A 12,874-nucleotide genomic window follows, 5' to 3' on the forward strand; every position below is an offset into this window, starting at 1 on the left:
CTACCACTTGAGCCTCAACTTCACTTCTGTTTTTTTGGTGGTTAATTGGAGATGAGAGTCTCATAAATGTTCCTACCCAGGATGGCTTTGAACCACGGCCCTCAGATCTCAGACTCCTGAGTAGCTAGGATGGCAGGTGTGAGCCACTGGATGCCTGGCTTTGCTTCAGGTTTTATCTCTGGACAGAGACTCGAGAACTAAATTTGAGCCCAATTCCAGTATCAATGTGTGCAAATTACTTCAAAAATGATGTGGCAGGCACTCTCAAGGGACAGTTTTGGTGTGTTTGTTGTGTGTGTGTGTTTGAAATGGGGTCTCACTAAATAGCCCAAGCTGCTCAAACTCACCATTCTTCTTTCTTAGCCTTCTGAGTGCTGAGATATTACAAGTGTACACTGCCACACCCAGCCAAGTGAGATGGTTGGGTTTTTTTTCCTTCACTTTCAACAAAAATGAAAGGAAAACTAATTAAGTTGTTGGCCTGAGACAATTGAAGAAAACACCATTATTCCTAGCATATCATCCAGGATAAACTCAAAAAAATGAATAACACCACTTTCACATTATCTCTCATTACTGACTCCACATGTTGCTGGGTTTGTTAATAAAATGTAGTAGAGCTTGGCGGTGACAATTTTATTGTCCTCCAATTTCTAGAAATAAAAAATAATCAACTGTGGATCTGTCAATAAACTGTGGTTGACACAAGCATGAATTCCCAATTAAAAAGTGTTTAACAATTTATGTTGTAAGTTTATAATCTCTGTCATCTTGGTGAATTATGTTATCCATAATAGCGATCTCCAATCATCCCAGAAGAAAAAAATATGTTACTACTTCTAGTCTGAGGGAATATAATATGTTCATTGGTTTGTTTTTGGCAGCCTCGGGGTTTGACCTCAGAACAAATGCTTTACTATTATAGCCATACCCTCCAAATGCTGTTTTGTTTTAATTATTTTTCAGGTCGGGTCTTATGATTTTGCCTGGGGCAAGCCTTCAGTCTGTAACCATCCAATATCAAGTCCTGTTCATGGACTAAGATGGAATTTCACTAATGTTTTGGCCCATGCTGGCCTCCGACCAACCACGATTCTTCCAATCTCTCTTCCTCCCAAAAGACTGAGATAACAGGCGTGAGCCATCATGCCTGGCTTGGAAGAATTATTTTTATATAAATACTTACATTTGAAGGGAACAAAACCAAGATGGGAGAAAGTAACAAAAGATGTACAAGTATTACATTATTTGAAACCGGGCTAATAAGACAAATCCTAAAGAAGAAATGGGTCGTAATACAGATATGTGCCGGGTATGGTGGTGCATGCTTATAATCCCAGCATGCCAGAGCCTGAGGCAAGAAAATCATGAGTGTGAAGTCAAGTATAGCAAGACCCTGTCTCAAAAAACTATAAAAAAAAAAGACCAAGTAAGCAAGAAAGAAATGCAGGTACAACGAGAAAAGGGGAGCATGAATAATATCTGATAACCAAAGAAAGATTTGCTTTAAATGGATTTTAAATGAATGACATGAGCATAGAATTCTTATGGTAATTAGATACTACCTGAAATAGGAAAGAGCAGTTTTGTGTTCAAATTTCAATAGTTTCAATTTTATGAGTGTGGCATCTTTCCCAGTTAATTAAGTTTAGAATAGAGTCATGGAGGTAAAGTGAAAAAAAAAATTATCCAGGAATACAGGGTGAGACTTGAGACTGTCTTACCGGGTCAGAAATGTTTCAGATTTGAGTGTTTCATGGATTTTGAAATATTTGTATAGACTTTACTGGCTGAGCATCCCTCATGTAATATATATATATACATATATACATATATGTACATATATACATATACATATATGTACATATATACATATACATATATGTACATATATACATATATGTATATATATATTCTGAAATACTCCAAGAAATCGGAACTCTTTTGAGTGGCAGGTTGCCAAGTCAATATTCCTACGTGAATATTGATTACAGATTTCAGATGATGGATTTGGGGATTTTAGGGCTGCCCAACCTCTACAGCTCTCCAAGGTTCTTAGGAATTGTCAGAGGGCCAGTGGTGAAAAGCTTCCAGCTTAGGAACCCATAGTTTGAGTCTAACCCACTATGAGATGGAGGCAGAGAGCAGGACAGTTGCTGCTGGGCCCCAGGGAACAACTCCAGAAAAGGTTGTGTTCGCTGAAGTGCAGCCCTGCATTTTCTGATTTGGCTTACATGACATGGTTTTGAAATGTCCCCAACTCACACACTGTAGCTGGGATATCCTCCAGCCCAGATGTGTTTTCAACACAGAATGCTCAGTTCCTACCTACAGGACCCTGTAGATTAGCCATGGTCAGTCTGTGATATCATGTCCCCAGGATTTATGATTGGAACATGGTGAGTCAGTGGGTAATGAGCCCAGCTCATTCTCTTCTTGACCTTGATTGCTTTCCTTGTGATAAGGAAGGAAGGAAGGAAGGAAGGAAGGAAGGAAGGAAGGAAGGAAGGAAAAGAAAAGAAAGGAAAAGAAAAGAAAAGAAAAAGAAAAGAAAAGAAAAGAAAGGAAAAGAAAAGAGCTCAGAAGCAAGAATGAACAGACCAGACGCAAGAACAGACCTGAGGCATTTAACTTACCATTTGCAGCCAAATATTGGTGGTTAGAACTTGGTTCTTCTCATCCTTAAAAGCAAAATAAATAAATAAATAGATAGATAGATAAATATCAGTGTCATAAATATGGTTTATGTGCTCTACAAGGGAAGGAATGATATAATTAGTCATGGAGGAATCTGACTACCGGGATCATTATTACATGTAGAACTTCCAAATAAATGCCCGTAGCATTTCCCCAGAGTTAGACTTTTCTATTTATTCCAAAGTACTACACATTTATTATAGAGCACTTGCGTAGGACGTTGGAGAATAAAGAAGAAAATTAAAATCAAACAGCCCTAGCATCTAGAAATGATGTCTACTCAGGACCCACCTATTTTTCTTTTTCCTCCTCTTCTCCTCCTCCCCCTCTTCCTCTCTTCTTCTTCCTCCTTCGCCACCTCCTCCTTATTTTTTAATATAATTTATATACTTTAAAACATTGAGGGCAGTTCCAAGTTTTTAAAGTTGAATTTATGACTAGAATTCATATACTTCTCAACAAATATAAATATTATATGCTTCCCTTCCTCCAGTAAAGGAGGTATGGCCTTCCTTTGGGACAAGGTCACCCACCATGTCCCAAGGGTATTGAGTGGGTCACAGTTCTATCTCCGCCCTGGAGGATTAGGGCTGTTTTCTCTCTCATCTTCTATCTGGAAACATGTCAGGCCCTTGCCACACACAGAAGATAACTCCTTATCCAGGTAACACAAAGGTAAGGCACTTACCAGAAGAGTCATTTACCCCTGGAACTCACTTCCCCTAGGTTTCCATAACACCTCTGTCTACCGTGGTGACATGTCCCTGGACCATCCACGGAACTCAGCTAGCATATCAACGGTGGCTTTGTGCAAACACAAGGCATTTGCTATGGTTTAATTTTTAGGTTTCTCCCAAAGACCCATGTGATAAAGACTTAGTGCACAAGATGACACTAGCGGGTGAGGTAGAGCTTATAGGTCTTTAGGTTATTGGGAGTGAGGCCCTGGCAGAGACAGTGAGACTGCAGCCCTTTCTTCTTCTTAGCTTCCTAGCCATGAAGGGAAGCAGCTGTGCTTCCCGTATTTCCACTCTCATGCGCTGCCTGCCATAAGCCCAAAGCAATGGAGCCAATCGGTTCTAGACTGCAAATTCAAAACAGTGAGTCAAACGCATCTTTTCTCATTATAAGTTTGGTTATCTGGGATATTTGGCAACATGATAGAAAAGTTAACTAAAACACTACCTAAATAAGACTTTAATCCAACTGGGATGTGACTAGCCTTTGATGAGCCAAGCCCAGGATAGTTTAGGAAATGCACACTGTGAGAATGCCGTACAATGATTCTACTTAGACTACTTCTATTCTTCTACTTTGTACCTTCAATTCCAACTTCAAGGACTCTACAAATTAGCCACTGATCCTTTCCAAGAGATGTAGTTATGAATGTCCTCATGAAGACCTGCCTACACGCTGAGACCTCGAGTCACTACAGCAAGAACGCCATGGCCTGGCTCACTAATGGGAAAATCACCGAATGGCAGAAAACACATGGCCTCTGTCAGGGCGTGTCAGCACGCAGGGATGCGAATGAGAATTAAAAGCTGCTCCTTGTGAAAATTTAAATACATGGCAAATTTAAATACAGGAGTTGGCAGCAGTAACTCCTTCTACCCAGCTTCCCACCCTAAAGGGGAAAGGAGTGAGCTTGGGAAATCCCCAGAGGCAGAAAGAGGGAACTTGGGAGACTATTCCAGAGGTCCTGAGCCACGGGATATGTTAAAGAGCAACTACAATTTAATTAGAGGAAGAACTATATCTCCCTTCCCCAAGTAAGACATATCAATATTTTTTAAAGCAGAAAACAGTTTTTGAGCTCACATTTGTCTGTACTCCTGTGCTGAGTCAAGGATCCTGATCAAGCCATGCATGCTTCCACTCATATAGGCTCTGTTTTGCTTCCATCTCTGACATCTCTGACACTGCTAAATCTTTCAGAACTGCCCTAACTTATTAAGAAGCTGTTGTTGTTTTAATGGACTTAGAATTAGCCAGGGTTCCACTTACAAGTCTTCCTTGCTTTTTCTTTTTCTTTCTTAACTGCATTTGTGCTTTCCTCTCTAGAGAAAGACTTCTGTGGTTTGGGAACTCAATTATTACCAATCTAATTAAAAGGCTTTCTTCTTTCCCACCATCCCAGTGAAACAGAAAGCTCATTAGAACGACACTGGATTTCTGCACCGGGGTAGCAGCATGGGACTAACTCATGGTTTCAAACTGTAATCAACAAGCAGCAGCCAGCCACCACCTGGCAGGGTAGGGATGCCAGAGAGAGCCCCCAGCGTGGGTCCCAGGGGAAGCCTGAGGGATGCTGCCATACACACACACACACACACACACACACACACACACACACACACACACACACACACACAATCAAGTCCTGATCATACTGTACAAGGAGTCTTCATCCAACCAACCATTCATTCATTCATTCATTCAACATCTACTGGGCACTTCCAGTCTCTAGCACTATTCTAGTCCTTCACATACCCAGGGAACTGAATACCGTTCTTAAGCTCTTGGAATATGAGATGGAGTGGGATAGGACTAAACAATATAATGACGAGGGATCTCTAACCCTCCCTTCAGGACAGCTGATAGAGAGACAGACTTTACCCAGACTGACAAGGGCTGCTTTTTATTCTCTATGACCCTTTGTACTTATCCTCTATGATCTATTTTTTCCTTCCTTCCTTGTTTGCTTGCTTTCCTTTTTATGTTGGTCCTGAGGCCTGGTTGCTATCTATCTCTAGGCCTTTTTTGCTCAAGGCTACCACTCTACCACCTTGAGTCACAGCACCACTTCCAGTTTTCTGGTGTTTTATTGGAGATACAAATCTCACAGACTTCCTTGCAACTGAGTCCTGGTGTTTGAGAGACCAGCAGACCGAGAGTGGCCGGCCCACACTTGTCACTCTAACCTCTCACATAAGATCATTTGTTTAGGACAGAGCAGAACTTGCAGAGGATCCACTTGGGTCACAGACCCACCTAGTGGGAAAAGCCTGTTCCTTCCCCTGGGAAAGGAGGGTCTTCTGAGCAACCTTGAACCTATGAATAACACCAGAATCAGGAGGCAGAAGCATCCACACCCCTTCCCTCACAGGTCAGGTGGGAAAAACACTGGGATTTTTCTTGGGGGGGGGGAATGTAATTTTCCTCCTGCTCTAATAGTTTTTGGTGATTCATTGAAAATAAGAGTTTCAAGGCCTTTTCTGCCTAGGTGTGGCTTTGAACCATGATCCTCAGACTGCGGCCTCCTGAGGAGCCAGGATGACAGGTGTGAGCCACCAGCCCCTGACTTTATATTAGTCTCTTTTCTAAGGACACTAGTTCCATTCATGTTCCAGTCCCCCCCCCCAGGCCTCTCCTGCTGAACCCATCTTTGAGGAGATGAGGGTTTCGTCATGTGAACATAAGGGTGCTGAACTGTCTGTTCACAGCCCTCTGGAAATCTTTTCAGCAATGTTGGTTCATGGAGCAGAAGAGCCTCATGCAGGCAGAAGCCCCTCAAGCTCTAAGCCACAGGCACTTATTTCTGTGGCTTTTCATGGTCTCTCTCCTGAGCTGAGAGTGATAAAAGCTGTCGAGTGCTTCCTCGAGCTGGAGGGGTGAGGGGAGAGAGGGTCCAATCTGCGGAAGGTCATGTGATGTGAGCATCTGTCACTGAGTCCACACAGCTCTGCCGCAAGACACATAACTCCTGTCAGCCTCCAGGGGCTCCAGAGGAGACAAGGATCACTCACACACAGCCCACGATGGAGTCAAAAGGCCTGACTCCAGAAGAAGAACCGCACCCAGTGTCAACTGGCCAAACTCCCTTCATTCTTTTTCTTTTCTTTTCTTTTAAATCTGGGCATGCAGGAGAGGAGCAGGCTTTGATTTATGTCACCATGGGTTTTTTTCTCCTTTTTAAATCAATCTTTCTGAATAACTACGCACCTGATTTAGAATACAACTGTTCCGATGATGGGTAATACACTATCTTGCATTCCTACAGCAATTATTCTTTTGGAAGTTATGGGGACACCTTATTCAATGACATTGTCCTCTCATTACTTCCCTCTCTCCTTCCCTCCCTCCCTCCTTCCCTTCTTCCTTGGTTCATGCTGTCCTTCCACTGCTGCCTTTTGGGTAGAAGCTGAGAAAATAAACCACATAGCAATAGATCTAGCCATGTCTGATTCTTGTGTTCAGAAGTGACCTCTAGATGCTATAAATCCATAGTTTTCAGCAAGAATAAGTTATCTAATCTCATCCACCCTATTTCCATTCTGCCATTACAGGACAATAAACCGATGGCCTGTGATTTCTTCTGAGTCAGCAGAAGGGCTGACAAAGACATGTGTCCAGATTAAGAAAATGAATTTGTATGGACCAATCAGGAAATGGCAGGAAATCCAATAGAAAAATGGGTGAGAAATGAACAAGTACTCTGACACAGAAGATACCAGGAACATAACTCTGGTTCCTAACCCTGGAGCAGGTTACATTCTTGTATTATCTCTACCTTCCTCTGTCTCTCTCCCCACCCTAGACACACACACACACACACACACACACACACACACACACACACACACACACACACAATAACTTATTTGAACCTTATGACTAGCCAGTAAGTCTATTACCATTACTTTTTTTGCACTTCATAATGTGGATTGTGGATATATTTCCAAATTTAATTTTAAATTACCTTTATGATCAAGGTAATATAGGTTCACAGCAAAGCATTCAAACAGAACAAAGGCATATAAAATTAAATTTGGAAATGCATTCACAACCAAAAAGGCTTAGAGAACTGGTCTAGATTTCAACATCTCCTTTCTACAAACAATTACTAATGTTCACCGGTGTTCTCATTCTTCCTAAAATCAGGCTTAAAAATTGTCTAGCGGTCAAAATAACGGTTACTATGGTGTGGATAGATAGACGGATGGATGGGTGAGTGGATGGATGAGCAACTGGATGGATAGATGGAAGGACAGATGGACAGATATAATCTGATGTTTTGGGTTTTGGTTTTTTTGGCCAGCTATCCAGCACAGGTGAGGGCTTGCCAAAGATGCCCCGCTATTTCTCCACTAAGGTTCTGGAAAACTTTCTTCATTGCAGAATCCACAGTTTATTTTTTAAGTTCCAACAAGTGGAAGAAATGCATGATGCTATCTTCCCTTATAATCAGGAACTCTGAACAAATAAGACACTGTAGATACTGTGCAGAACCCCCACAAAGGCCAAGTGCAGAGGGTAAATCCTTAGGGGAAAAAAATCTATCTCTAGAACTTTCCAGAGAGATCTTGGATTTTTAAAATTATCTTTAATTAGTTGTACATATTTAGCATATCAATCATAAGTACAATCTATCTTGATCAGCATCATTCTCCCCCATCTCTCCCAACCCCACCCCTCCCCTCAAATGACCAGTTCCATTTTCACACATGTACATGGAGTATGATGAGAATTCTCTGATTCTCGTTACCAAAGTGAATCCAACAAAGCTCCTGAATACTGTTTTGGGGAGCAGCGTACAGAGTAGCTTAAGTGATTTAGAACGAATCAAACCAGACTCTAACACACATTTTCCTTTCTCCCAACAGGCCAGCAATTCCTTATTAACATAATCTCAGGGAAGACACATGGAAGTCAATGCAAAAAGTGGCTGAAGGAGCTGACTTCTCTGGGAAGAATAAATGCCAGGCAGTCAGGGACAGGCATGTGTTTCCTGAGCTCAGGTCCTCAATCCAGGCTGTCTGGTGGGGTAGTTAGTAGAATGGTTGCCAAGAGAGCCCCCCCACACACACACATGTCCGTTTAGATCCTGCGGGGTAAAATCCATCCCCACACCTAGCTATCTCTTTCCAGGGAGCCAGGATGAAGTCAGGGTGCATGCAGCAGCACTCCTTTTCCTTAAAAGCAATGCTTCTTGGGGCCGGGAGTTTGGCCTAGTGATAGAGTGCTTTGCCTATCATGCACGAGGACCCAGGTTCGCTTTCTCGGTACCACATCCATACAAAAAAAGCCGGAATGTTGGTACAGTGGCTCAAGTGGCAAAGCTCTAATCTTGAAAAAGCCCAAGGACAGTGTTTAGGCCCTGAGTTGAAGCCCCAGGACTGGCAAAAATAAAATAAAATAAAAAATAAAGCAATGCTTCCTGATCACTGTTTCAGAAGGAGCTGAGACCCATGAGGTCTGGAGGACAGCCTAACAGAGAAGAAGGCAGCCCTTGAGTTGGAATGTCACAAGTTGGCAGCAGTGGTAAAAGAAAGATTGGAGGAGAGATGGGAGCTGGTGGTCCATGTCTCTAATCCTAGCTATTCAGGAGGCTGAGATCTGAGAATAGCAGTACAGAGCCAGCCAGGGCACAGAAGTCTGTGAGACTCTGATCTCCAATTAACCACCAGAAAACCGGAAGTGACGCTGTAGCTCAAAGTGGTAGCCTTGAGCTGAAGATCTCAGGGACAGCAATCAGGCCCACAGTTCAAACCTCATGATGGACAGGAAAGAAAGAAGGAAGGAAGGAAGGAAGGAAGGAAGGAAGGAAGGAAGGAAGGAAGGAAGGAAGGAAGGAAGGAAGGAAAGAAAAAAAGAAAGAAAGGAAGAAGAAAGGAAAAAAGGAAGGAGGAAGGAAAGAAAGAAAGAAAGAAAGATAGAAAGGGAAAGGGAAAGGAAAGAAAGGAGGAGAGAGGGAGAAACAAAGAGAGAGAGGAGTGAGAAAGTAATCAGCCAAACCCCAACAGTTTCCAGGCATTTCCTGCACTGTGCACAACTAACATAAAGCCTGCATCAGTCACTCTACTAAAAGCAAGTGTGTAGTAGAGCCAGACATCTCCAGGGAAGCCTTACAATCAGAGATGTGCCCAAGTGCTTGACTGAACATCAGGCTCTCCCAAAGAACCTTCCAGAAGGCTCTTCTGTGACAAGGCCATCAAAGATCTGACTGCCTAGAGGTCAAACCACCAGAAGTGGAGTTGAGGCTCAAGTGGTAGAAGACCAGCCTTGAGTGAAAAAGCCAGTGAGAGCAAGAAGACCGTACATTCAAGTCGCAGTACTGGTACAAAAGTAATAAATAAATTAATGCATACCAAAATAAACACCACAAAGTAGCAAATCTAATAACAAAGAAAGGCAGACTGACAGGGAAAACTAATATACAAAATAATGTCTGAAAAAACTCCAACAAAGGAGAACTTGTTTCTTTGGGAGTTCTTTATACAATATAATCCAATAAGGACTAGGATCAAATTAACCATGATTTCAGAAACAAGATAACAAAATGACAGATTGAAATGAGCTAGAAGATGTCAGAGCTAAATAAATAAACTGAAAACCCAAATAACAGAAATACAGGTTAATAAATTAGAAACAGAAAATAACAAAACAGATACAGCTAAAAACTGAGTTACTGGAATGAAGGCAAGACATGAGGTAATGAGGGCTTGGGCAGAGGGAAAACACAAAGAGATGAAGTAGTTGGCTTGACGGCAGAGGAGGGGTGCATCTCCCACAACTACAGCTCACCTGAGGCACAGGCCAGGTGAAAAAGGAATCCACGTTCTAGCGTGACATACAGACTGCCCGTGTCTGCATCCCACAGAATGGGGGCAGACTCCTAAAACTACATACTATACTGCTATAAAACACCTTACAATGTTGAAGTACAATGACTGTTTAAACGCAAATCTAACCTCAAAAGAAAGCAAAACAAATCTTCAAAACCAAAATTCAAAAATATGCTAGCAAGAACATTACAGGCTGAGGACCAAAACTGGGTATCACATTTGTGCCCTGGAATGCTGAGAGTGAATGGATCCAGCGCTTAGCTAGAGCTAGGAACAATCACACACACACACACACACACACACACACACACACACACACACACACACACACACACACACAGTTGTTCCAGGCCTCTAAGACTTTGTGGCATCCAAAACAAGCAACAATGAGGCAAACTGAACAAAAGAAAAGAACAAAAAACTATCTTTTCCAGAAACCATAATGATCATGTCTTCCTGATGCTAAATATAGAATATGCTAAGTGGAATATGAGTGGGAGACAGAAAAAAAGGAACAACTCAGCAAGAGAAATCACCCAAAAATCTCCAGTGAGAATAATACCAGGGAAACATAACTGAGAATTCCTCCCAATATCAGAGACAGAATAACCAAGTAAGAAGAAGAAACCTACAAATTCAGACAGGGGAACTTTAAAAGGCGGCATTGACTAGGTGTCCTGAACATAATTAAATGTTGACACCTGTAATCCTAGCTATTCAGGAGGCTGAGATATGAGGATTGCAGTTAAAAACCAGCCTGGGCGGATACATCCCAGAGACTCTTATCTCCAATTAACAGCAAAAAAAAAAAAAAAAATCAAAAAGTAGAGCTGTGGCTTAAGTAGTTAGAGAACCACTCTTGAAACCAAGGTCAAACCCCAGTAGCAGTACAAAAAAATGAATAAATAAAAGATAGGAAGGCAATAGATGGATGACTCAATTGGTAGAGCACCTGCCAAATAAATCCTGAGTTCAAACTCAGTACTAGTAAATCAAACAACAACAGAACAAACAAACAACAAAAACTCAATAGACAGGAAAGGATACAGTGAAAGGATTTAATACACACACACACACACACACACACACACACACACACACACAGACAATTTTTTAAATGTAGCAATTATAAAACATGTAAATAGTGGCTAAGACATTTCCAGAATCAGCCATGTACTCTTCAATGTTAAGACGTAGAAGGTCCTCAAAAAAAAAAAAAAGCAAATAATGAATCAAAGACTAATAAAACCAAACCATTTTTCACTTCCAAGATGCAGCAAGCCTAGAATGAATCACTTTCATGCTTACAAGGAACAACACTGACAAAAGGGAAAAATCAGTGACTCCTCTTAGACCCAGCAGGAATAGGAATCATACGCCAGGAAATCTGAAGAGCAGAAAAAGAAATGAAGCTAAGATCTGCTTACAGGGCGGGGCAGACAGCCCTGGGGGGCCATACACTTGTAGCACAGGGCAATCCTGATGGATTTCTGTTTGCTGAGTGTGAACCTGAGCAAAAGCAAGAAACCCTAGGGCCCAACTCTTTGTGGAAGCTCCTAAGAGGTTATGGCTTTTTATCTCCAGGAGCTGTGATGAACAGATTTCTTTTGGTAAATGTGCAGGATTGCTCTGAGATATTGCAAAAAGCAAAGATCTCTCCAGAACCTTCTCATAAGGAAGCCATTGTCCAGGCTTTCCTAGATCTTCCTCATGGAAGAGGGAAGGTCATGTGCCACGCGAGCACTCTGTGATGTTAGTGCAAGGAAAGGGGGTACTGTGGGGTAGATAGGGAGAAAACATGGCGGGCATCACACGAGGCAGATACTATGTCTCCTTATGGCAGTTCTTGTTCCCATAGTGCTTTGGGCTCCTGCTCAGATGTGTTTCCTTCCCACAATGCTTTGGATTCTTCCCATAATGCCAATAAAGAGTCAAGGTGGTATTTGCACAGAGCCCAAGGAAGGAGATAGGAAAATAGCCCCATATTAATTAACCTCCCTTGAAGAGGGCCCCGCTGGATTCTTCTTTAGACCTGTCTCCTGATGGACAGTTTCTCCTCCTTCCTTTTTCTTCTTCAGGACTATTTTTATTGTTATTGGGAAGGTGAGATACAGAGGGGTTATAGTTATGGAAGTCAGGTAAAGAGTATGTTTCTTTTTGGACAATGTCACCCCGTCCCCTGCTCTCTCCCAGATTTTCCCTCCTCTCCTCACCCAAAAGCTATGTAGTTTATTTTCCACACAGTGTCTAGTGAATACCTCCAGCATTGGTTCACTTTTGTCCATTCACTTTCACATCAACTTACTCTGTTTACTTTAAACTCTTTCCTGCCTTTTAACTCTTCAATGAGGTGGAAAGAATGAACCTGCCTCTAGAAGGTATCATAATCTACAGAAAGATGGAAATAAGGCCAAGATCTCTGGGGAGTGAGATGTCAAGACACTGCCACAGGAATAAAGAACACCTGCATTCAATGTGACAAATGCCAACGTTTCTTTTTAAAAATGTTTTTAAAAAGAAAATTAAAGGTTTTCATGGCTTTTGAATACATGGGTCACACAACTGTAGAAAGAATACCAGTGAGTTTGATAATTTGTCAGCAAAAACAC

At 41.9% G+C, this 12,874-nt stretch overlaps 1 protein-coding gene across 1 annotated transcript in view; it reads right to left on the minus strand.

Annotated features, from left to right (window-relative positions):
- Positions 1-12,874, minus strand: part of LOC150044372 (neuronal acetylcholine receptor subunit alpha-7) — a 73,099-nt gene that overhangs the window by 37,380 nt on the left and 22,845 nt on the right. The window contains exon 2 of the mRNA XM_090321518.1: positions 2,637-2,681. Within this exon, the coding sequence (XP_090177644.1) occupies positions 2,637-2,681 (45 nt within the window). The remainder of the gene's footprint in view (positions 1-2,636; positions 2,682-12,874) is intronic.

The sequence above is a fragment of the Megascapheus bottae genome, chromosome 30, assembly GCF_031878675.1.
Source record: "Megascapheus bottae isolate mThoBot1 chromosome 30, mThoBot2.hap1, whole genome shotgun sequence".
Lineage (NCBI taxonomy): Eukaryota > Metazoa > Chordata > Mammalia > Rodentia > Geomyidae > Megascapheus > Megascapheus bottae.